Below are 25,750 nucleotides of genomic sequence, written 5' to 3'. Positions count from 1 at the left end.
GGCGTATAGTTCGACAGCTGGGGAGAGGTGGTGGGTGTGGGGGGGGCTCGCGCCCCCCCCCCCCCCCCCCCCCCCCCAGATCATTCACCATTTGCCCTCTGGCCTCTAGGCAGTGGAAGCAGCACAGCTGGCCGAGGACCTCAAGGTGCAGCTGGAACACGTGCAGAGCCGGCTTCGGGAAATCCAGCCCTGCCTGGCTGAGAGCCGAGCAGCCCGAGAGAAGGAGAGCTTCAACCTCAAGAGGGCCCAGGTGAGGATGGGGCCTCAGCCTGACAGTGTCAGGAGTCAGGGCTCTGGTTACTAATCCTTGGTCATCTTACCCTAGGAGGACATTTCTCGACTTCGGCGGAAGCTGGAGAAGCAGAAGAAAGTAGAGGTCTATGCTGATGCTGATGAGATTCTACAGGAGGAGATAAAGGAATACAAGGTGAGCAGGGCAGGGCAGAGGCCAGATGAGAGGAGGAGAGGCTTTGGGCCTGGGGAAGGTAAAAACACAGTGATGACTAACTGAGCCTATCCATTCTTCGTGCCCTGTGTCCCAGGCCCGGTTGACCTGCCCCTGCTGTAACACCCGGAAGAAAGATGCTGTCCTCACCAAGTGCTTTCATGTTTTCTGCTTTGAGTGTGTTCGGGGCCGCTACGAGGCCCGCCAGAGAAAATGCCCAAAGTGTAATGCTGCTTTTGGGGCTCATGACTTCCACCGTGTCTATATTAGCTGAGGCAACCTGCATCCAGATTCCCCAATTTCTACAATCTGTTGGTTGAGTTACAGGGTTGGAGGACCAAGGCCTGCATGGTTTCCATGGTGCTGTCAACTGAGCTTAGACCTCAGGAGTCAGGCCTCCAAGCCTCTCTTCCTTTCTGCTTTGGACCTTAGCCATCCAGCCCTTGAACACTTCACCCATTTGGCATGTGTGAGTTTTTCCAGCCACACCCTCAGATCTTGATTTTTCTGGTTCTGAACCCAGGCATCCTGATCCCCACAACACGCCTCCAAGATTGAATTCTCATGGCACCCTCTGCTCTGGTGTCACAGGAAGTGACTCGCTTTGGAAAAGGTTGCCTTTTACATTTGGCCTTATCTGGACCCAGACTTGCAGGAGAAGGTGATTCTGTAGTCTGGTCTGCCTGAGCTTAGGGTGAACTCGCCCCTCTCAAGGCTCATTTGAGGGAAGAGATTTATTTTCTGCTCATTAATCTCATTCCACAGGGAAAGTTGTCTGATTCTGGTCTGTAGCCAGGTCTCATCCATAGTTTTTTCTTCTCCCTCCATCCCCTTTTCCTCATGCCTCACTTCCAGAAGCTCTCTGGCATTCATCCCCTTGGGGGTATTCCTCCTTATTGATCAGCCTAGCTTCCAAGGAAATTTCCTTTCGCCTAACAGGATGAATCAGGAGGCATTACAGCCTCAGTCTCATTCCCAGAGTAAGATTTCCTATATTAACTTTCACCTTGAGGAGCCCCCAAAGTACTTGTAATTGCATCTGGATCAGGGGCTGGCCCCACCAGTTGCATTTCTACTGTTGTGGGGGCTGGGCAGGGCACCAAGGGGAGTCATCTCATTTTCCTGGGACTGGGAGAGAAATCTTTCCCATATTGGGTGACCCATCTTGGTCTCTTCTCCCCCTTCTTTCTTGCGCTCCCTCTCTTCTCTGTAAGGAGCTGCCAAATGCTCAACCTGGTACACTTGGGTCTTTCTGCTCTGGGACCTGTATTACTGGATGAGTCTGGGACTACATCCTCAGGTCAGGAGGTCCCAGAATGGTGAGGGTCTGCAGGACCCAATGCAACTGAAACTGTCACACTGGCAAAGCCTTTGCTCGCTTTGTGACAAGGGTCATGTGTCCCACTGCTCTATATTTTCCAGAAACCCTGTGCCCAGGAGCTTTGATCCACTGTGCATTTGCTATCCAGACCCCATTTCTGTCTCCTTCCAAGGTTCTAGCTTTCAGTTCCAGCCTTCTGGGTTGTCCTGTAGGATCTGGGTGTCCTATATGCTAGAGCTTTCCCATGTCAGAGCCCCAGTTACCCCAGGTCCTCTCCTTCCATCTGAAGATCACAAAAGGAGCAGGGAGTAGTTCTTAGAGGGAAGAGAGGCAATTTAGAGACAAGTGTGGTGTAAAAACCCTGTAACCTGAAAAGATTATCCTCAAACAGGTTTTCACATGTGATTGTCACATCATCGAGTAATCCTTCCTTGCACCCAGCTCCCATCCTTATCCTCTCTGCACCTCTCCCACCAGCTTCATATCTCATGACTTCATTACCAAGGAGGGGCAACATTCATTTTTCAGGTTCCTGTATGCTTGGACCCAGATGTCCTGTGTGTTGGACAGATTTCTTGTATGGCTGGTATTTGTTGTGACGAATAAACAAACCTTTCCCTGAAGAGCATGTTGATGTGAGTGATTCAAGCACTAGATACAGTCCTGTGTTTTTAGAAAATAGAATCCGTTTTCATAGGCCGTGAAGGCCCTAGGAACTCCTTAGCCTTTTCCAAACTCAAACCACTTCTTTTCCGCTTAGTCCATGCAAAGTGTCCTGGACCAAGAGCCCAGCAGTATGAGAGTTCACAGCAGAGCCCAAACTGGAAGAGTGTGGCTTTAGACAAATCCTTTATGCAGTTCTGAGCTTGTTCCATTCCCTAGATATCTTATAGACCTGGCCAGAGACTATTGATTGCATGTCCTCATGCTTCTCATTTGCCTTGCTGCCACCCTAGACCGGCCCATCTCACATTTGGACTGTTAGAGGGGCCTCCCACCTCCAGTCTGTATCCCTGTCTCTTCCAGGCTGTCCAAATAATCTTGGGCCACTCAGATGCTCAGAAACCGGTAACTGCTGAGGGACCCCACTAAGTGCAAGTAATTGTGCTCACTGCTGGCATTAATGTGACAAGTGTGCCCAAAAGTATCCTACAATATAATATGGGTAGTGATGATGGCAAAGGAGAGAACCAGACTACGTGACTCGGGAAAGCTTCATGAAGGCAATAGCTTCTGGACTGAGCCTTGAAAGGCAGCCCCAATTTAGAAGGTGGTAGATTTAAGGGCTATCCCTACCATCCAAGTGAATAGATATGGAGGGAAAGGGAGTTAGGAACTGAACCAGATGTGGGCGGGAGGGGGACCATGATTATTTTAGTGTGACATGCTGAGCCGTGTGGCAATAGGGAGTTTATTAGGAGTGATGAGGAAGATTTGGGAATCATCTGCCTTTGGGAGTAAATGAAAGCATCAAGGGAGAAAGTATAGAAAGAGAAGAAAAGAGTGTCTAGGACAAACCATTAGGAGATAAACTCCAAACTCCCCACCCTGGTGTTCAAAGTCCTGTACATTTCTTAACACTTCACCTTAGTCCCTTATGCTTTCCAACCAAAGTAACATCCACCCTGTTTGTATCTTTGCTCGTTTTCCCTGCACCTGGAATTCCTTACGGTTTCTACCTGTTGACAATGCCCTATTCCATCCTTCAGAGTCTAATTCAGACGTTCCCTTGTCCAGGAAGCTTAATCTCTCCAGCTAAAAGTGACAGCCCCTTGGCTGATCACTAGCACTCTGATCTCCTTAGCACTCTGTACTCTGGTGCACTTAATTCATTTGCATTTGTATGATAATTAAATGTACATACGTTAACTTCCCTTACAAAACTGAGCTCTTGGAAGGCAGGAATCATTCTCCATTTGTGTCTGTCCAGTGCCCAGTATTTTAGCATGGGGAGTGTTACACACAGTGGGTGCTTCATAAATGAGGAAATCCCCAAAAGAACAAATCATTTGCTTAGGTCTCAGAATAAGATAATGTGGCAGGCATGGGTCTAGGATTCAGGTTTCCTGGCTTTGCCAAGGGCTTGCTGAGTAAGCTGGAGCCATCCAGAAGGAAAACTATTTGTGTGTTAGGCCTGTGCTGCTGGGTCTTGGCTGCCATTTTCCTACCCAGTGGCTGGAGAGTTGGAACTGCCTGAGCCTTCTGTGATTTATCAGGGTTTAGGGAGACAGAAAGGGTTCAGAGATGGAAGGTCAAAAACCCTCATGAATGGAAAGAAGCCAAGGGAGGTCAAGGAGGATAATAAACCCCTTCTCAATACTTGTGTAGCTTAAACAACCTCACATACCCCTCAGTTCATTCTCCCAGAAATAGGCCAAGGCTATGGACCAGAGAGCAGCGCAGTGCTCTTAGGCTCAAAGCTACTTTTCTCTCTCTCATTAGCTCATCTAAAATGTCCCATCTCTATCTACCAAGCTCAGGAAAATCAAAAGCCGAAGAAGGCCTAGGTTTAGAGGAGAGATTGTCAGAGAGACCAGCCTCCACCTCACCCTGCTGACACACACTTTCACTATAAATGCTGAGTGACTCCTCGAGACGCCAGCCTCCCAGGCCCAGAAGAACAAAAATGGCCCCCCTCCTGTCCTCCTCACCCAACACCCAGCTCTTTTTTCCAGATGTTCCAGGCATTCATGGCTTTGCAGCTAATGTTTTCCTTATCCTGATCTTTCCTAGCCAAGTCTCAGGTACCAAGTTTGAGTGACTGAATCCAAAGAGCCACTGTGGGAATGTTGCTTATTGAGGACAAAGAATTTTAGTGAAAATTCTGTCTCTTTCCTCTCTCCTTAGCCTATGTTTCTCACTCCCTTGACCTCAGGGGTCAGTCTCAATTGAGGTGGCAGGGGTTCCTTCCCTTACTTGCCCCAAGGATTCATAGCCCACAACTGTTATCTATGGCACAAGAAGGTTGTTTTTAACACCCCCCCCTTCCCGTGTGTGCTCTCTCAAGAAGTACTGATACATATACCTTGGTTTACGTACTTAATTTAGTTCTCTCCTTAATCTGTTGTCCTTGATCATAAGTGACCAGGTTGAAAGTGACTCTGAAGGTGTTAAGGTAGGATAAGGGCTAGTTGTTCTACTGCTGCCTTAGTGGGTCAGCAGATGGGAGGAGACAATGCAGTGCTGTGGGCAGGAGGGCTTCTCCTCAACTGGTACCTGAGCTGAAGCTTTTCTCCCAGGGGACACGTGGCTACCCTTGACCCAGTGGATTAGCTTGGTTTCAGACTAAATTGAAATTTTCATGGCAGCTCTTGCTAGAAAGCCAGGTCAGAGACAGCCATCAGCCCTCTGGTTGTGCTGGCAGTGAATCAGCAGGAACAGATGCAGCATGGAAGCTTTGTCTGCAGTTCCCGTAAAGGTCAGATTGTTTACCTTCCAGTGCTGATGTGCTGGGTCAGCCTGGAGAGAGGATTCTGCAGGGCAGAGGAAGGGGACAATGAGGTGGAAGGCACAAAATGTTAAGGAAACTGGACAGGAAGTCCTGAAAATAGTGTGGCAAAGATGATATGCAGCTGAGTGGAAAGCTCATAGGGCTGGTCCTTTTAACACGTACTAAGGTCTTAGCTGGGCCCAGAGAGAACAAGAGGAAGAGAATGGTTTGGGTTACCTTTGGAGAATTACACTGTGCTGCTTTAAAAACATTTTATGGATACCTGTTGTTTTTCCAGCACACTCGTTTATGAAGGACAAAAAAAAAAAAAACTAGAAAGGACTAAAAGGGCAGCCCTGGGCCATTCCTTGTAACAAAGATTTTTTTTTTAAGTAATTCAACATGGTGCCTAACAGAACATGCAGGGAACATCTGATGTTGTAACAGAACAAGGGAACATCTGAATTAGACTCTGAATGCAGTTTTCTAGAGTCACAGTCCTCACCCCAGCTCCTCCTCCACAAAATAATCCTAGGCATCTTCTTGAGGGGGCCCACTTTTTAAGATCAATATTATTTTGGTGCAGATCTACAATTTATAGAGTTAGCCAAGTTACTAAGATGTTAAATTATTTACCTAGGGTTACACAGACATTATGTGTAAACCAAGTTTTCCTGCATCCAAAGCTGGCCATTTATTCATAACGCCATGCTGCCTCTAGGGTAAAGAAAGGGAAGTTTCCTCCCTAGGCATTCACTCCACTAATGAAATCATAGGTCCAGATCCATCCCACCCCAGAAAGGGAAGCGTCATAGTGTACTGGATAGAGAGTTGACCTCAAAGTCAGGAAGATCTAGGAGTCCCATCTCTTAACACATGCTGTGTGTGTGATTCTAGACAAGTCACTAAACTTTTGTGTTTCACGCAACTCTCTAAGACTATAAATTTCAGAATGGTCACTGATACACAGATATGAAAGAAAGTTCCTCACAAGGGATTCCTTACATCAGTGAAATCACAAGTGTATGTCTTCTTCCCCTCCCCCCAACAAAAAAAATCCTGTAATGTTACATGGCTATCATGGAATACCAGTCTTTAAAGCATTAAATTTGCTATAATTGAAAAGGCAATAGAGAAAAAATGGGCAGGTAGGTGGTGCAGTAGATAGAGTACTGGGCTTACAATTAGGAAGACTCATCTTCATGAGTTCAAGTCTGGCCTCTGTGTGACCCTGGGCAAGTCACTTAATCTGTTTGCCTCCGTTTCCTCATATGTAAAATGAGCTGGAGAAGGAAATGGCAAAACGCTCCAGTCTCTCCACCAAGAAAACCCCAAATGGAGACACAAAGACACTTAATTGAAACGATACAACTATTGGATCAGAGTGGCAGGGAAAGAATGTTTACTAAGAAGTGATACATCAGAACAAAATGTATCAAAAACATTTTGCACTTTACTTCTTTGCGAAGGTGGGAGACTGGATATGAAATACCCTGTCAGAACTAGTTGATATATGCTTAGTTTTGTTAAACTGCTTTTTTTTCTTTGTTATTCTTTCTCACAAGGAAAGGAAGGGTAAAGAGGGAGGCACATTTTCAAAAATGAAGGTGAAAAAAAAGATACTAAAACATTTTTAAATTAAAGTTATGATTATTATAATAAGATTATATGCTCATCTTAAGTGGCTGATTCTGGAACTTAGAGATCTTTTTAGTCTATTCCTGTCATTTTTCAGAGAAAAAAACCCCAAAAACAAAGAGGAAAAGTAATTTGCAAATAGAAGAGCAACAAACAGTAAATGGGTGTCAGAGTCAGGAACTGAGACTAAGTCTCCTGACTCCTGTCCTAATTGGATCATTCCTGAAGTCCCTTCCAGACTTAAATCTATTATGCTATGGTGATGCCTCTCATAAGCCACCAATGGTTCATTTCTTGAACTCGATATGGAAAAATAAATAATCTTTTCATTGTGGTCTCCCACCTACAGCTAAAAACCTCACCCTTCTCCTGAATTCCCAAAATTGTCCTTTGGGATCATCCCTATTATTTTAGGTCCTGAACCTTACTTGCCAGGGGTCATGAAGTTCTCTATCCCAATAGCAAAACTGCTCTAAGAAAACGAGCAAGACCAATTCAGCAGAGAAAAGCCAGATGCCAGCCTGGTGAAGTAGGGTTATGGCACATGGCTCTAATAAGCAGTGATGCCAAAGATGTAGAAGGTACTTGGTTATAAAGTGTTAGGACTGGAAAGGGACTCAGAGACCATTTCACCCATTTCTAAAAGAAGAGAAAAAAAACACCACCAAAGAAGGGGATTCACCCAAGGTCAAATAGTGCCAAGAATTTCTGAGCTCTAGTCCTATCTGCAAGACTCCTCCTCCAAATACTGATTATTATAATGAATTTGGTCAGTCAAGCCAAAGTTATTATAATGAGTTTACAACTGAATGTCTGAATTTTTCTTTAAATTGATACTTCTCTGTCTGGATTTCTGACTCACAGACAAGAAGCTGGGAAGGACAGTGGCCTATACCAGGAAGTTAACTAAGGTGTTAAATAGGGATGAGAGGATTTGGCTCCCCCAGTCAAGAAAATCCAGTAGAGAAAGTTCTTTCATACAGGATCAGACCAAGTCAGATATGGACAGGACCTTAGAAGAATTTCAGAGCTAGAAGGAGCTTTGAGAGATCTAGACCATCACTTTCATTGAACATAAGGGGAAAACTGGAACCCAGAGAGGGCAAGCCACTTGCCCACTATCATGCAGGTAATAATAGCTACAACGCAAACCCAGGTCATTTGACTGAAGTACAAGATTTGTTTTACACTATAACCATATTGTCTACTTTTCAGAGCACAAATACCTCCAGAATTAGGGCAAGACAATTGGACTGAGCAAGTAGACGGACCAGGTCACATCCAACACAGCAAATAGCTCATCTGTGCCTGGGACTGAGGCTGTTATGACAAGGAAGAGAAATGGGTGAATTTATGAACCTGTTTATGATTCTTTTTGTGAGCTGAGTTTTTCCCTTATGTTAAATGGAAGGGATGGCCTAGATCTCCCAAAGCTCTTTCTAGCTTTGAAATTGTTCTAAGGACCTTTCCATATCTGACTTGCTCTGATCCTGTATTTCATGGAAAAAAGCAGGATACCTGGATCTAGATTATGATCATCCAGCTATGAAAATGCTGAGTCCTAGAAAAGCTGAGTTGTCAAATTACCGATACTCACACAGCAGAAATTCAGCCAGTTGTAATTGATCAACAATGCTCAGTGGATGGAACAGGGCAAACAAGATGCTAATTAAGGAATTAGCTGAGGATTCTTCCCTGCTAAGATAGGATATTTGTAGCCCAGGAAGCTGTCTCAGAGATCAGGTACCTTCCTGGTCCATTTGTCAGTCTTGATTTTAATCCCACTACAATGTCACTCCAAGACTCAACTCTAACCTTTCCCTCTGGCATTACTACCCAGCTTCACCCCTTGCTTTGGCCTGAGGCTGAGGAGGCCAGTTGAGGCACCCTAAGAAAATTCCTTGACATCCTCACGACAGTCCACCCTATAGAAATAAAAATCCCCTTTCTACTTAATCTTGAGCTGATGGGGGATGAAGAATTATTTTCTGAGAAAGTACTCCAGGAAAAGCAAAGTTTATGGTCTCCCTACCTGGGTCTAGTCCTATACTGTTCCATAAGATGTTATTATTATGGTCACCATTGCCCTTACCATGTGGCAATGGTCACTCCATTAAAATCTAATCCCCTCTCATCCCATATATACTGACTCTCATGAGGGTGGTAGATTTTAGTAGGAAGGGGAGAAGGTAAACTAGACAAGCCAGAAGAGGGTGAAGGAACAGAGGCTGAGGGAGGGACAGGGTGGTCTGGAGAAAGGAAGCCTCCAGGCCTGAAGCTTTTTCCTTCTCCCATAATCCAGACAGCAGTGACATTGAGCTTCATACTGGGAAGATGGCTGAAGACCCAGCCAGTCCGGGCAAGAAAAGGGCCACACCTAGTGAAGAATGAGGTCAGTGCTCATGGTAAAATCCTTTCTTTACACATTTCAAGGCCTGCAGCTTACTAGCTGGAGCTCCTCTGGTGCTAGGTCAAGTGAATATCATCCTTAGAGACTTTGCGCAGGTGGGAAAGCTGAAGCTCTTAGTGTCCTACTGGGGGCACTTGTGAGGTTTTGGGACCAAGCCAGGACTGGGATAGAGATAGAGGAGAACCTGGGGACTCAACCAACTACAGTGGCTCCCTATTGCCTCCAGGACCAAATACAAAGTGCTCAGACAGCAAAAGCCCTTCAAACCTAGCCCCCTCCTGCCTTTCCAGTTTTCTAACACCTTACTCCCATTCTATCCAGTGACACTGGCTTCCTGGCTGCTCCAGAAAAAGACACTCCATCTCTCAGCTCTGGGCATTTTCTCTGGCTGGCTGCCATCCCAGACATGCTCCCCTTATCTCTACCTGCTGACTTCCCTGGAGTCCCAACTAAGATCCAGTTTTCTGCAGGAAGCCTTTCCCAAGCCCTGTAAAGCTAAGTGTTTGCCCTAATTATCCTGTTCATGCTCCTTTGCTTGTTTCCACTTCATTGCAAGCTGAGGGCCTTGGGAACCCCATGCTTAGCACAGTGCCTGGCACATAGAAAGCACTTAACATTTCACTGACTCCTACCTCAAGCTTGAGGACTAGTTTCACTGTCTTGGTTTTTTACTTGTAGCAGGTTGAGATGGCGGCCCTTTCCCCCAAAGTATTTGGCCAGGTGGAGATGGCTGCCTTCTTCTCCAAGGACTTGCTGGGGTGGCCCTGACTTGTTTTCCTGCTCCCTATGTGATCAGCCCATGTCCCAGGATTCTCAGCTCTAGGCCCCTCCAAAAACTGGAGACAGTGGAGGAGGCTCAGTTCCGCCACCAATAAAGAGTTGGGATACCACCTGTGTGGGCTCCCTAAGAGACTCTTCCCTTTTCTTAGGACCTGGGCGACGGTCTTCTCCCACCTAAGAAAATGCTTTGCACCAGGTGTGGGAAGGATTATTTGAGAATGACCAGAGCAGCACTAATGGAGTGTAAAAAGATAGACAAAAATCCTAGACTGAGGGAGATGACCAGAATTTAGATGAACCAAACCTGGTTCTAGGACTAAAGGTCAGGGGTGATATAGATATGGAACAGGGGGATGATGCAAGCAATGAACTTCACCTCACTCTTTCTTGGGAAAAGGATCAGATTTTGTCAACTTAGTCTAGGACTTGAAGTTCCAGCTCCTTTTCTCAAAGGTGGAAGGACAGTTATCCCTTGATTTCTTCCAAAGACCCTTCTCTACAATCAAATGCATGAGGCTCTGGGTAATAGTCATAAGGACTGAAGCAGTGTGTCAAATGAAGAGGCAGGGAACTTGACTCATGGATGTTAAGATGCAGGACATGAATTCCCCAGCTGTTTCCTTTGGTTTGTTTCTCCAGTTATAAAAATGAGAATTAGGGCCTAGGATTGTTGAACTAAAACACCTCAGTCCTAGATATAGCTTGTGAACAATCAAAAACTTGTGTTTTGGGGCTGATGCTTCCAACTGTCTCCAGGGCACCTCTTTTAATGTTTGGTCCTTGTGATTCCTGCCACTTCCTCAGAATTCAAACCTGGCACTGGGGCTTTATTTAACAGCACTAACTTCTGCCTTTTCTAGCCCTCCCAAACCTTCGGAAGTAGCGAGATTAGCTTTTATCTTGGGGACAAATCAGTTCTTGTTTGAGCCATCTTGTGCCAATAACATGTCAAGTCTACGGTTCCTTGTTGGCACTAGCAGCAGAGAGCACCCAGGTGTGGCTGGTCCTGAGGAGAGAGTGGAATACTGGGACATTTTGTTCCAGGGTGAAGGAGGAGACAGAGGCGGGAGGAACTCGGGAAATCGCATTCCCTTTATTCTCTTCAGCTACTCCACACAACCACCAGTGACACAACACTGTTTCTGACACACAACACTCAAAGGAGGGGACCCCTCCCAGCCCACTGGTCTGGAAAATGAGGAGCCATAGGGCAGTGAGGGAAAGCTGGGTCCCTGACCCAGGCTATAGGGTCTGCTGCCCGTTCACCACACCTCAGTGGTTGAAGGACTTTGCACCTCACTGCCCTGGTTTCGGGTCTCTCCATCATCCAGCTTCCCCGAAGCTACCAAGTTCCCACCTAATTTCTTAGCTCTGAAGTCTTCCAGTTTATCTCCTTAAGACCTTCTAAACCCCACTCCTTCCAAGTCAGTTTCCAGCATCTCCTTAAACTGACATCTCCAGCTTGCTGAATCACCTTGCCTCCCTTCTCATCCTGAACTCTGCTGGTGACGTATTTTACTGGGGTCAAACAATATAGTACTAGAATGAGGGGGGGATGACAAGGAGCTAGCAAATGGATCAGGTAAGGATGGTCTTCCCTGAAGCTCCCTTAGTCACCCTATCATTAAATGTGGCCATCTCTGGGATGGAAAACAACACAGTATAACAAGCTGGTGTTCCTCATTGTAGGGTGGGGCAAAGCCAACAGGGAGATGACACTGACATGGTGTGAACGCCCATCCAAGCCATGGAAATGCTTGGGGCAGCATGGAGCGCACAGCTGAACAGAACAGTGAAAGTCACCAGCCCCGGGGCTGGAGATCAATGTATAGGACCGAGTCAGTGTAGGGGAGAGAAAAGGAATTGAAAGGACTGGATCTAAAAGGCTCTCTCTGACCTCTTCCCCCTTTCTGCCTTGAAAACTCCAAATCCCAACCAGATCAGGCTCCCACCCTAAACTCTGCATTAGAGAGAAGACCCCAATCCCTCCCCCCCAACCCTATAACATGCGATCATCCTAATATTCTACACCCTATCTCCTCTACACAGCCTACTGTACAGCCCTCATAGGGCTGGCCTCTGAGAACTACCCTCAGCTACTGCTCTCCCCTACAGGACTTTCCCCTACTATAGCTCCTTAGGGCTTACCATTCCTGTTTACTAAGGGGGTGGGGATACTTTTTGCCTAGCTTTACATAGGTTTTATCTCTACAATTTATAGGGTATTTTTGCTTCTACTGGTTTAAAGGATTTTTTTTTTCCTTCTAGACTTGAGCACTTCTCTTCTTCCCTTCAGTTTTGTATAATTTATCCCCCTATGCAGATGCAAAGGGGAGGTCTTTTCTTATACCTTGATTATAATTTAAAGGTATACATTTTTTGTGGGGGAGGGATGTAAATCTCTAAGAGCTTAACCTTACAATTATCCTACAGGGCACCCTCTCCTACTGCAACATTATAGGGCTCTCCCACCCCAGTCTGTCTGAGCTGATCATTGTGGTTTTAACCATAGAAGTGGGTTCTTTTCCATGTAATTTAATGCTCCTTCTACAGTCAATTCCAGACTTCGAGGGTTTTATAACTTCATGTGGAGCAGTGTTTTGGGGAGAGAATTTTTTTGCCTGTGTCCCCAAAAGGAGCCTTCTCCCCCAGAGTTTAATAGCAGTTTCCTTAATAGCTCTGTAGCTTGCTTTCAGGAAATAATTCCTAGGGCTTTTTCTAAAGTTTTATGCAGCAGGAATCCTTAGTTTTATGGCTAAGACTTTAAGGATAGAATTCTCTTGTGCCATTTAACAAAGTCCTTTCTCCTCAATGTTTACTTAAAGGGGGAATCTCCCCCTATATATTTCAGGGGCAGTCTCTTGTGAACGATTTAGTTAGTTCCCCTACAGTTACATAACCCCTAACCGTCTCCCCCATTACAGGGTCATTTACTGTAGGCTTACATGATTTGTATTCTCTTAGAAACTGGAAGGGGGACCCTCTAAGAAAGCAAAGTTGGATTTCTTTGGGTTTTCCCCTTCTAAGGTTTTTGGTTACATAGTACTGAGCTACCTAGAGAAGAGCAGGGCATGTAGAAGTCACCTCACTGCAGAGCCCCATAACCCCAGAAGGCACCTGGGAGCCTGGGAGCAAAGGAAAACACTATGAGATAAAAGGCATAAGGGACAAAAAAAGAAGGGGGCAGGTACAGCCACCCCTTGATTACTCTAGGGTGAAGTCTTTGCTTAGCAGACATTTAAGAAAGGCAGGAGTGGAGAATAATGAAATGCCCATTGGTCCATTCCACCCAGCTCTTATAAAAAGCTGGGTGGAAAATCAGTATCAGGTCATTGGATAATCCAAATTTCATTCATCCAAGGTCTGGCCTTCTCTTCCCCCCAAGTAACCAAAAGGTGGCTATAGTTTGAAGACTAAGGGAGAATTTAGTCACAGGCTTCAAGTCTCTAAAGGGCTTTATTCTTTGGAGGATGATTAGCAGCTATTCTCTCTCTCCATAAGAGGACAGAACAAGAGGAAATGGGCTATTGCTGTAGCAACTGAAATGGAGGTTAGACATCAGGAAGAACTTCCTGGGAGAAGTTCAGAACCTGAGAAGGGGGAGGACAGGGAGGAGGAAAACAGGAATCTTTCCCTGGAGAGGAGACCTCAGAAGATCTGGTCAGGCCTCCATCTGTGAAGTTTTGCCACTAATCTTATGAGATTTTGGTAACACAGTGGAAACAAAGTTTCTTCTAAAATATATCCTGCTGTGGCTTTAGTTTTACCATGAAAGTCTTATTGAAAAAACTTATTTCTATGGTGTCCTGAGATTTATAGGGACCTTCCAATATTTTTATACTGGAATTTAACTTTTTCCACCAAAAGCTTTATAGTTAGAAAGAGGTTTCCCATCCATCCTACTCAAGTATTTTACCTTCACAATTCTAGGGTTTTTTTCTTTGTACAAAGGCCTTAACTTTTTCCCTTTTAATTTTATAGGATCCTCATATCCCTCTTCTTTTCCTCCAACCCCCACAAAATAGGATTTTTCTCCTATTTTTATGGGATCCTCCTACCACGATTTATAGGACTTTTCTCTTACCATTTCAAAGATTTTCTCCTGTAGACATCTTGAGATTTTCCCTGCTTAATGGTTTATCTAAGCTTTCCCCACAGCAGATTACAAGGGCACATTTTCTTCATAAGGATTCCCAGTCTCTTTCCATTATAATTTAGTGCAATTCCCTGACCTCTGCTCCTGTCCCTCCCTCCAACAATGTAACTGGGATTTCCCCCAAAGGAATCACCCAGGATAGGTTCTAAGAGATGATTCCTCTGCTAACTTTTCAGGAAAGAGAGGGAGGCTATTCTGCAATTGTAGAGAAGTTGTTTCCCTGCACCTTTTTTTTAGGGGTTTCCTAACTTAAGAGCTTTATAATATTTTCCCTCCCTTTCTAAACCCTATAGTTTCACAAGGATTTTCATACAGTTTTATAGGGATGTCTAGAGACATATTGAGCTTTCTTCCTACAATTGTATAGGGCTTTTTCCGACTAAAATTTATAGGGTTTTCTGCTACAGACTTACAGGGTTTTCTTCCTACATATTTATAGGGGTTACTACCCCCAACAGTTTTTTTCTCTACAGCCTTATAAAGGGTCCCCCCCAACTTTGCATGGTTTTCCCATCACTGATGCGTAGAAATGATTTTCTCTCGTGTCCTTCCTTTCCTTACAATCTTATTGGGTTTCTTCTTCTTCCCCCTATAATTTAATAGGGCAGTAAGGTATTTCCTCTCATGACAGAGCGCATCCCCATGCCTCCTACTTCAGTCTCATAGGGTGACACCAGGATGGCTGCCCCGGTGAAGGAGAAGGGTTGAGGTTTCTGTGAAGCCTTCTCCACACTCAGGACATATATAGGGTTTCTCTCCTGGTTGGGTTTTGGGGACTTCACACTGACTGCTGCTTTCTGTCATAGGGGATGCTTCCCCGTCCTGGCTCGTTGGCAGTGTGGCTGGTTCTGGGAGGTTCTCCCCAGGTGTGGGGGGCTTTTCTTGGGTGTGGCTCCCTTGGTGCCGGATGAGGGCCAGGCGGTCCAGGAAAGATATGCCACAGACAGAGCAGCTGTAGGGTCGGGCCCCCAGAGGGCTCTTGAGGTGCTCTAGGAGAACAGAGGAGCTTTTATAGGGCTTTTCTCCTGCATGGACCTTCTGGTGCTGCAGGAGCTCAGAGCTGAGGCTGAAGCTTTTTTGGCACTCAGGGCATTTGAAGGGTTTCCCACTCAAGATGGGGCTGGGTCCTGCCCCTTCCCCAACACCAGTCCTATACTCAGGAAATATATATGGTTTTTCATTTCCATGGGTGAGCTGATGCTGATGGAGCACAGAACGGTCCAAGAAGCTTTCCCCACAGTGAGAACAGATATAGGATTTTGGGGAGAGCAGTTCCAAACTCTGACTGAAGCTTTCTCGACCCTCACGGTTTTTAGGAGTTGGTCCAATATGGTCCGAGCTGTCACCCTTCTCAGCACCTGGATAGGATTTCCTCCCAAGGAAGGTCCTCTGGGGGCGGAGCTGAGAGGGGTGGGGAGATGGACGTTCAGTGCCATCAGTGGTTTTGTATGGATTTTCTCCAATATGTATTCTCTGATGCTGCATAAAAATAGCCTCATCATTAAAGCCCTTACCACACACCAAACACTTGTGGGGTTTGGCTCCAGGTGGCGGCAGCAGAGCTGATTCCCCAAGCCCCACTGAAAATTTATAGGGTTTCTCTCCTGCTGGGTTGGCTGGCTCTGCCCCATCCCCAACAGCTCCCCCAGAAGGGGGCTTTCCACCTCCATGTATCAGTCGATGTTGCAACAGCTCAGCGGCATCCACAAATGCCTTTCCACACTCAGGGCACAAGAAGAGGTTCTCATCCATGTGGGTGCGGACGTGAGTGATGAGGTTGGAGCTCTGACTAAAGCTCTTCCCACACTCGGGACATTTGTAGGGCTTCTCCCCAGTGTGCGTCCGCCGGTGCTGAATGAGGTGGGAACTTCGGATGAAGCTCTTGCCACAATCTGGACACTTGTAGGGCTTCTCACCTGTGTGGATCCGCTGATGTCGGATGAGGGTGGAGCTCATTATGAAGCTTTTGCCACAGTCAGCACAGATGTATGGCCGCTCCCCTCGATGGATGCGCTGGTGGTTAATGAGGTTGGAACTGACACTAAAGCTCTTACCACACTCAGGGCATTTGTAGGGTCGCTCACCTGTGTGTGTGCGCTGATGCCGCAACAGCGTAGCGCTAAGAGTGAAGGTCTTTCCACACACTGGACACTTGAAGGGGTCCTCCCGGAGGTGAGTGCGCTGGTGCTTAATGAGGGTGGAACTGTGCCCAAAGCTTTTGCCACATTCTAGGCACTCATAGGGCTTCTCACCAGTGTGTGTGCGCTGGTGTTGTGTCAGCTCTGAGCTCTGGATAAAGCTCTTGCCACACTCGGTGCACCGATATGGCTTCTCACCTGCATGTATCTTCTGATGCTTGAGAAGGTTGTGGTTCTGGCCAAAGCGCTTGCCACATTCCGTGCACTTGTAGGGCTTCTCCCCTGTGTGGGTGGCCTGGTGTTGGATGAGGTCTGAACTGCGGTAGAAGGCACGTCGGCACTCACCACACTTGTAGGGCTTCTCGCCCGTATGAGAGCGTTGGTGCTTGATGAGGTTGGTGCTCTGGGTGAAGGCCTTCTCACACTCAGTGCACTTGTAGGGCTTCTCGCCTGTATGTGTCCGCTGGTGTTGCACCAGGTTGGAGCTCCAGCTGAAGCACTTACCACAGTCAGGGCACTTGTAGGGCTTCTCACCTGTGTGGGTACGTTGGTGCTGCACCAGATGGGAGCTCTGGGTGAAGCTCTTGCCACACTCAGAGCAGGTGTTGGGGCGTTCACCTGTGTGGATACGCTGGTGCCGAAGCAGCTTGGACCACTGGCTGAAGCTCTTACCACACTCATTGCAGATATAGGGTTTGTCACCCCCTGAGGGACGGCCTTGGACCAGTTCACGAAGGCTGGGCTCACTGGCTGTCACTATTTGGGGGCTGTTCCAGGTAGTCAGGGCCCCCCACTGCCAGCCTGCCTCACAGGCTTTGGTCCAATCAGAGGGGGTAGGAACTGACTCAGAGGCTGGATTATCCAAAGGAATCTCCTCCAGGGGCATCTCTGGGGGATCCTTGAGTTCTGGACTATGGGGTGGGTCTCCCAAAGGCATCTCATCCCCTGACCCCTCTGGCTGAAGATTCTCCTCCTCATTTTCACTTCTAGAACCTATGAGAGAAAGGGAAAATCCAGACTCCAGTCCCTCTCAGAATCCAGGGGTCCAGACCCGATATATCCCTTTGATTTTCCCCTAGACCTGTTCCCCTCCCAGAACCCTGACAATCTACTCCCCAGTCTGTCTCTTGTCTTAGGACCACAATTCTCTTCTTGTTCCCCTCACCTTTATGACCATCTCTCAGGCTCTCCTCGGGGCCCTGGAGATCTGGGCCCCATAACTCTGCCCCTTGCTCCATCCTAGAGATCAGGGCCGGTGTGGGGTTCAAGGGACCCTAGGGAAGGAAAGAGATGAGAATGTGACAGGGCTGGGAACTGATTTTGCACACTGAAGATAACTGAAGGATTTAACTGGGTGTGAAAGTTAGATTCTCTGGTCATATTCATTCTCTCTGAGGTTTAGTTTTTCCTTCCTCGGGTCTCAATACCCTTCCTCCCCATTTCTTTGGTTCTCATTCTCCCCTCTTTTCTCTGGGCCAGCTTCTTGATCTAGGTTTTGGTTTTTCAGGAAACCAGTAAATTAAGAAGCCCAATTAAAAGCTCATTAGGCATAAATACTTTGAACTCTGTTTTGGGCTTAAAAGGCATTAGACCTCCCACAGGGGAGTGGGGGAGGGGAGAATATGAGGTTCTCACCCCACACCATAGATGCCTAGGGGTTGGGAAACCAGGCAAGGTAAACCTGTTATTTCACCAATCAGGGAAGCTCATTAAGGCTCTAATTTTTCTTCCTTAATAGAGCTGCTAATTAAGGCCAATAAATGCTTCCTTTATGAGGCCTGGAAAGAGCTGGAATTGTCTTTGACATTTAAAGGGTTAAAAAAAAGATCACTTGCCTTGGGGAGAACAAGTTTTCCAACGGTATAGGAGTACTTTCCCCTTCCCCGTTATTCAAGTATTGGGACAACCTCAGGAAGAGACTTGGGTTTGGCTTGCTGGTCTCAAGCAGAGCAGGAAAAGTTGCAGTTGGAAGGTACAATTATACCACTTAGAAGGAGATGTATGAGCTTTAAGCACAGCCAAAGGAAGGCAAAAAAAAAAAGAAAAAAGAAAAAAAAAGAGAGAACTCCCATGGTAGCTCCTGCACCACTTTCCCTGAGCTGGGAAAAGAACGTATCTTCCTGGCAGTAAGAGAAAGGATAGCATGACCTAAAGAAGTATTTCACATCTAGGTAAAATTTTTATTTTCCGCTCCAATATAGGATCAAATTATATGCAGAGCCAGAACTATGATCAAAAGGAAGTAATTTCCACTTAAATCTTTTCACACCTCATGTCCCTTCTTAAGTTTTTTTCTGAGGTCAAGAAAGTATGATGCTAGCTCTTCAAATGACACTTAGGGAGCCAGACACTCCCAGCTCTTCCTTTAAGACTTTCCAAAATATGTCTGATTCGGTGCTTTTGAATAAGAGATTTTATGTGAGAATAGTAGAAAGAGATCAAGGGGGTCAATGTGGCCCCAAAGATAGACACAGTCAACTGTAACTCAAAGACAAATGACGATGCCTGCATATAAGAATGGGAAAACAGGCTATAAACATGGTGAGGGGAGGTTTGGGGGAGGAGGAGGAGGAGCAGGATGGGCATAGGCAGCGGCATGCCAGAGCCAGCTCCTATTAGCTATGCCTATTATTGCATGTTCAGTGGGAGCATTTGGATCTCAGAAATTAGCCTATACTTCAAATAAGCTTGATTTAGGGTTTTGTTGTCTAGACTTAAAAAAGTGATGGAGAAAATGTTAATAATGCAGATTAAATTTAAAAGCACAATACACATAAGGTTTTTTTTGGTGGTGGTTGTTTTCAGAGAGCCAATTGTTAAACATTTACCAGCATACCCCTGGATACGGGATACATATAAATATTCTTGCACTTGCATGGAAAGGGGAAATCTTGGAAAGAGTTCAAAGAAAAGGAATGGTAATGAAAAAAAAGCTGTGAGATTAAAGAGGAAGGAAGAGGGCTATGTTGACTACATTATGTCTTTTTTTTTCCTCTTCTCTACGAAGGGCAGACCCCAAGGAAAATATGTAGGCTTTAAGAAGCAATTTTTAGATTAAGAAAAGCTTCCAGCTGATGGATTCTTGGGAAAAGGCAATCGTCTCTGAACACACAGGACAAGAGACAGGAAAGCTCCCACCATCCTCTCCCCAGCTCTTGCCCTCTACAAATCTGGGGAGAGAAGATTTTCTAATTGCCTTGCTGCATGTTAGCACTTCTGGGGAGAAGTGGGAAAGGTTCAATCTGTATACAAAGGATGGACTGGCAAGAGTATATGTGTGTGTGTGTGTGTGTGTGTCTGTATGTATGTATACACATATATATGAACTGGAAGCATCAGAATCATTGATCCAGAGTGGAAAAGAAAGGGTTAGTGGAAAGCAGCACTGGGCCTAAATAATAAGTCAGGGTGACTCAGGGCAATCACCAGGTCCACCTGAGGAAGAAAATGATTTAAAAAACAGAAAAAAAGAGCAGGAGGATGACCAGAGCCCCCAAAGTTGTTCTGATTTTTCCCTTAAAAGATCCCAAAGGACCTAGTTGCTTTCCTCTATATTTGTAAGGAAGCCCCAAAATGAAGGAGGTGGGGAAACAAACACAAAAAGGAGAAGGAATCATCCTCAGGGTCACCCTGAAAAAGGGACAGAGAGAGGAAAATTCAGACACCCTAACCTCCAGGCCCTGACTCATCCCAATACACATGATTCTTTTAGCAGAACTCAGGAGTTCTGCCCCCAACCCAATTCTCTCCTAGTAAATCTTCCATTCTACCACTACAGCTCCTGACGCCACCAAGAATCCTTGCTTCCTTCTCAGAACCCAGGTCTCCTTTCAGAATTGAAGACTAAAGGGTTCCTGCCCTGTAACCCTAGTCCCTCTTTAGGTTTAATTCCATTTTCCCAGAATGCTCAAGCCTCTAGTCCTCCCCATCAGCCTAGACCCCCTCTCTCTACCCAGAATCCTCTAGCACTCTCCCTCTCTCCCTCCACCCTAACAGCCCCCGCCCCCCACCCAGGGGAACAGGATGAGGAGAGGAAACAGCTTCCAGAACCCAGGTGTCCAGCTTCCCAGTCCTCCTAGGTTCTTTGTCTTTCCCCCTTAGGCCACTCAGGCCCCTCTCGACCGCCCCCACTTCCCATGAACCCAGGTGTCCCCGACTCACGGCTCTGGGGGCAGGGAAAAGCTGAAAGGCAGGATACAGCCCCAGGGGACTTAACCCCTTAAGTATCCTGCCTTAGGGTTTTGGCTAGATGCTGAGGACTCTGGGGTCCTTCTCAGGGGGCGATCCCAGTCTGAGGACCCGGGACCAGTTCAGGGTGACTGGGACGGAGCAGGAAGTGACCCCAGCTTCCCGGGCCCCTCTAGCCTGGAGTCAGAGCGCCAGCTCTATGGGATTTAACCCTTCACTGCCCACAGCACCATAAAAAGGGGAACAGTGGAAGTCAGGGGGCTGGGAATCGATACTCAGTTTTACTCTGTAAGAAAAGAGTAAGGTCTAGAGCTTAAGGACTTTGAGAGGCAGGAGACAGAGCTGAAGGAGAAACTCAAACACTCAAAAATATTTCCAGATTCAATTCTTCTCTTTTCTAAGTAGAGCATGGTAACATTTTCCAGAAAACTGGATCTCGGATCCATCTGTGCTGATTTTCCCCAGAGATGTTTCAGCAGTACCCTATCCTTGTTCTGTCTGGGTCCAAATGTGAAAAAGGACATGCACTGACTGGGCATAGGAGCTAAGAGTAGAGGGTAGAAATTCTTATATTATCAGAAGGGAGAATGGGGCTTGAGAGTTGATCCAGGAACCAGGAAACAGAAAGGCACAGGACAGTGTAGGAGGAGGGCCTAAATATTAAATTGTTGTTCAGACTAAATGCATAAGAAATATGAAAAGGAGATCTGATAACAGAAATAAATAAATGAGCACTTGATGAGTTCTATGATTAGGATTTGGGTCCCAGCTCCACCAATAAGGAGTTCTGAGGTATGAGGGAAGTTATTTTCCTTCTCTTGACATTAATTGTAAAATTAAAGTCCTTCTGCCTTTCTAATTCTGTCTCAAAACATTTTTATGCACCGTGTTTTGTCTATACCCCAGACTCTCACACCTTATAAGTCATATTCCTGAAAAAACAGGCCCTCAATAATACTCTTTGCTGTATATCTTTTGGTTATTTAGATGGCAGAGGCAGCAACACACAATAAAATGTTTCTGTTTTTTTAAGGATGTTTTGCTGACACCTTTTCTTTACAGATCACCTTCATTTCCAAATATATTTCTCCCCATTCTCCTACCCATAGGACCATAAGGATTTCCTTTTTAATGGACAGCAATATACTCAAGAATTCCAATTACCTTTTAATTAGAGTTAAATGAACAAAAATGGTCTTTGTTTTTGTATATCTCTGCCTACCCCAATGATAATTCCCCTTCCCTTCTATTTTCCTACAATCCCTATTCACCAAAGCCTAGTGTAGGAAACAGCAATGACTTCATTCAGAAACCTGAGTTCATGTGCCTTTGACACTTAGGACCTATAAGACCTTGGACACTTCATTTACCCTCTTAAGCTTTAGTTTCCTCAGCAAAATATAAAATACCATAATATAATAAAATAATATACCACCTACCTCAAAGAGATATTATAAAGATTAAATGAGATAAAAGATATAAAATTTTAGTAACCACAAAGCACTAAATAATTATCAACTATCTTTTATATGGCCTTCTCCATCTCTCCCAAGGGTCTCTCTCTTCCTCTTCACTCTGCTTACATAAAGACTCTTGGTAAATTCTTGGATGTGTGGCCCAATAGTCTGATTTAGTGGAGTAACTATCATAATCCTCCTTCCCTATGGGCTATGTATTTTTTTTAAAGCAATTGGGGCTAAGTAACTTGCTCAAGGTTACACGGCCAGGTGTTTCTGGGTGCGGTGATAAGTGTCTGAGCTCAGATTCCATCCCCAGGTCATCCCGACACTGGAGCCGGTGCTCTTACTCGCTGTGCTACCTGGCCACCCCTCCCCACCCTTCTTATTAGTGCCATGGATTCTTCTTTCATAAAGTTTCTTGAACCCACCTTTTCTTTCTAAGCCCATTTCCTTAATCATGACTTTCTAAGGCCCACTTATCATGGATGCTATAAAGGGGACTGCTGCATCGGGTGGGAGATTTGGCCTCAATGACTTGTAAGGTCTCACCCAACTCTTAGATTCTGCAATTCTAGTTAATATCCTCATCATCTCTCACCCAAAATATTACACATCAGCCTCCTAATTGATGTCTGTCTCTTCCTCCTACCAATTCTCCTGCTCCAATCATCCTCTACCAAGAGTCACATTAAATTACCTAAAACAATGTTTTCATCAGGTCACTCTTGCATTCAGAAACCTTCAATGGCCCCCTATCGCCAACAAAAAGGTTTTTTTTTTTCAACTGTTTCAAGTCATAGAAATCTGTGCATGCCCCATGTACCTATATTTCCAACCATCAACATGACACTGGATGTCTTCTCCTATAAATATCTTCTTGTCACCTGTACCTTGATTTACCCCAAACAGACTTCACCATCAACAAATCAACGAACATTAGCTAAGCATCTACTATCTACCAGTCACTGTGCTCTAGGGAAAAAATACGAAGAATGAAACAATCCTTATGCAACAGACTTACATTATAGAGAAGGACACAAGTACATATAGAAGTGTATACAGAATAAATATTAATTAGTTAAATGCAGAGTAGTTTGGGAGAGAAGTCACTAGCATTTTGTGGGGGAACGATCAGGAAAGGTTTGATTATGAAGAAAATGGTGCTTAAACTGTCTCTTAAAAGAAGAGAGGCATTCTATAAGATGGAGGTGAGGAAGGGGCGGCCAGGTAGCACAGCGAGTAAGAGCACCGGCTCCAGTGTTGGGACGACCTGGAGATCGAATCCCGGGCTCAGACACTCAGCACCACACCCAGAAATAACTGGCCGTGTAACCTTGAGCAAGTTACTTAACCCTGATTGCTTAATAAAAAATTAAAAAAAAAAAAGATGGAGGTGAGGAGACAGCAATGTTACAGGTACTGGGGACAGCCAATGCAAAGTCATGGAGACAGAAGATGGAGTGCTGTGAGTGAGGAATAATTAGAAGGCCAGTTTGATTGGGAGGAGGAAAAATGTCCAATAAGACTGAAAAGATATGCTGGGACCAAGCTGTGAAAGAAAGGCTTTAAAAACCAAAAAGAGCTTAAACTTGCTCCCACAGACAATTGAGAGTCACTAGAGTTTACTGAATAGGAAAGTAAAATGATCAGATCTGTACTTAAAAGAAAATCATTTTGGTGGCAGTGTGAAGGAAAGAGAGCTGAGGCAGGGAGAATGAGTGGTTATTGCAATCACCTAGGTGAGAGGTGATAATGGCCTTTAAATTAAAGTTGTGGCTGTGCGAATAAGAGAAGGGACCAGATATGGAGATGCTGTGGCAGCAGAAAGATCAAAATTTGGCAACTGATTGAATATGGCGATGAAGGAACATGAAGCATCAAGAATAACACCATGGTTTTAAGAACACAGGTAACTGGAAGATTAGTCATATCTTCTAAAGAAATAGGAAGTTTGGAAGAGGGGTAGTTTTGGGAGCAAAGAAAGTGTTTTGCACATACTTTGTCCACAGAGAATCCAGTTTGAAATTTCCAATAAGTGACTGGTGGTCCAGGCCTGAAATTTAGGGGAGAGACTGGGGCTAGATATATCATTCTGTGACTCATCAAAACAATCTGTAATAATCAAAACAAAGGGAGTTGGTGAAATCATCAAAAGAGAAAGCATAGAGAGAAAAGAAGAGTCCATTTCAAAACTTTAAGGAACATATCCAATTAAGTGAGTAGGATATCGATAAGCCAGCAAAAGATACTAAGAAAGACGGGTCAGACGGGTAGAAAAAGAACTGGAGGAGAGAACTGTCACAAAATCCCATAGAAAATAGAGTATCCAGGAGGACAGCATGATCAGCAGTATCAAATCCAAGAGACAAGGCAATGAAGATGAGGACCAGAGGAGCGGCCAGGTGGCGCAGTGATTAAGAGCTCCGGCCCCGGAGTCGGAGGACCAGAGTCAGGTTCCGGCCTCAGACACTTAACACCCACACACAAAAAACTAGCCATGTAACTTTGGGCAAGTTACTTAACCCTAATTGCCCTCCAAAAGGAAAAAAAAAAGATGAGGACCAGGGAAAGACCATCAGTTGTAACAATCAAGGGAGATGACTTTAGAGAAAGCAACTTCAATTAAGTGAAGAATCAAAAAACTAGACTGTAAAAAGGCTGAGGAGGGGAGACATGGAGGTAATGAGCATAGACAGCTTTTTCTAGAAACTTGGCTTAGAAAAGTAGGAGAGATAAAGGACAGCATGAGTGGAGAGCAAAGTCGAGTGCAGGTCTTTTAGGGAAGGGGAAGACTTGTGTGTATGTATAATGAAGGCTCTGGTTCGGACTGACTATGATGGCATCTCCGCAAGAACAAAGATAGGGAGATGCTTCTAGGAGAATGATGATGACGTGTAAGGGAAACGCCTTGAGCAGACCAGAGCAGATTAAGATATAATTGGGAAACATGTCACAAAATAAATAAAAATACAATAGAACATAGTTAATATGTGGTTTCCTAAGTCAGTATGTGGCCTGAAGGAATCCATAGGTATAGTTTAGTAGTCCCTGTTTCTATTCAAGTGTGACACCACTGGACTAGAATGCTGGGTGGCTGGTTCTAGCTGGCTCATCACATAGTGAAGAGGAGGGTCTCTGATCAGCTTTGGAGGCATTCAACAAGATCTGTCAGTTGTAGCTACTGCCTCTGTGCAACACTGTCTTCAACTAGGTCCTGGTGGTGACTGACAGCCAGGGAGACACTGCATTGTAAGGAGAAGGGCTGTGGATCCTCCCATCATCGGAAACCAGAAGAGCCCCTAAGAAATAGGACCTCTTGGGTCTTTTAGTTCCTTTTTTCTGTTCTAGGTACAAGGAGAGGAGCCCCCAACTTTGTCATCAGAGGGAGCCACATGAGTGTGGGAATCAGAGTCCAGGCTGGATACTGCCCCCTAGCACTGGAGAGGGACCTTTGAGACCCTAATCCAGTGGAAGGACTCACCCAGCAGGGCTGCTGCTACTTTTGGACTTGAACTTCATGGGACTGATACTTAGTTCATAAGAAATGAACGAAGTTATAAACTTAATCCCCTATCAATGACCAAAGTACCATAGGGGAGAACATGCCCCCAAGAGCTGGGAGTATATGTTTGTGTATTCGTTCTTAGTATACTTGTAAAGTAAATATTCCACAAGCTACTTGTGTTAATTGGTTAAAATTAACTAACATGCTAGTCATGGGAAAATGACACCCCCACCCCATCATAATGGAGGGAAACAGCACCAATGGAAGTTCCTGCCAATG

At 45.4% G+C, this 25,750-nt stretch overlaps 2 protein-coding genes across 3 annotated transcripts in view; one reads left to right on the top strand and one right to left on the bottom strand.

Annotated features, from left to right (window-relative positions):
* Nucleotides 1-2,389, top strand: part of RNF40 (ring finger protein 40) — a 10,986-nt gene extending 8,597 nt beyond the window's left edge. Inside the window, exons 18-20 of the mRNA XM_069084660.1 lie at nt 110-250; nt 326-427; nt 543-2,389. Of these exons, the coding sequence (XP_068940761.1) occupies nt 110-250; nt 326-427; nt 543-719 (420 nt within the window). The 3' untranslated portion in view covers nt 720-2,389. The remainder of the gene's footprint in view (nt 1-109; nt 251-325; nt 428-542) is intronic.
* An 8,710-nt stretch (nt 2,390-11,099) lies between these two features.
* Nucleotides 11,100-20,671, bottom strand: ZNF629 (zinc finger protein 629). 2 transcript variants are annotated; one of them, XM_069084654.1, is made up of 4 exons: nt 20,480-20,671; nt 18,154-19,948; nt 17,484-17,592; nt 11,100-17,311 (listed from the first exon to the last, which is right to left on the bottom strand). In XM_069084654.1, exons 3-4 carry the CDS (start codon nt 17,554-17,556, stop codon nt 14,841-14,843), a joined length of 2,544 nt encoding a protein of 847 aa, XP_068940755.1. In that variant the 5' UTR covers nt 17,557-17,592; nt 18,154-19,948; nt 20,480-20,671; the 3' UTR covers nt 11,100-14,840. The 2 variants fall into 2 exon arrangements, with proteins under 2 accessions (XP_068940755.1, XP_068940754.1); XM_069084653.1 differs by lacking the exon at nt 18,154-19,948.
* Nucleotides 20,672-25,750: the final 5,079 nt, after the last annotated feature.

The sequence above is a fragment of the Petaurus breviceps genome, unplaced genomic scaffold (assembly GCF_028583685.1).
Source record: "Petaurus breviceps papuanus isolate PSGF00001 unplaced genomic scaffold, PetGlider_PUasm1.0 175, whole genome shotgun sequence".
NCBI lineage: Eukaryota > Metazoa > Chordata > Mammalia > Diprotodontia > Petauridae > Petaurus > Petaurus breviceps.
This window is presented reverse-complemented; position numbering and strand designations above follow the sequence as displayed.

What these genes read in the sequence shown, in the direction of transcription:
- ZNF629 (XM_069084654.1), bottom strand. Translation starts at nt 17,556, where the DNA reads ATGGAGCAAGGGGCAGAGTTATGGGGCCCAGATCTCCAGGGCCCCGAG. An exon ending in CCTGAGAGATGGTCATAAAG is followed by an intron (nt 17,312 to 17,483) that starts GTGAGGGGAACA and finishes TTTCTCTCATAG; the next exon opens with GTTCTAGAAGTGAAAATGAG.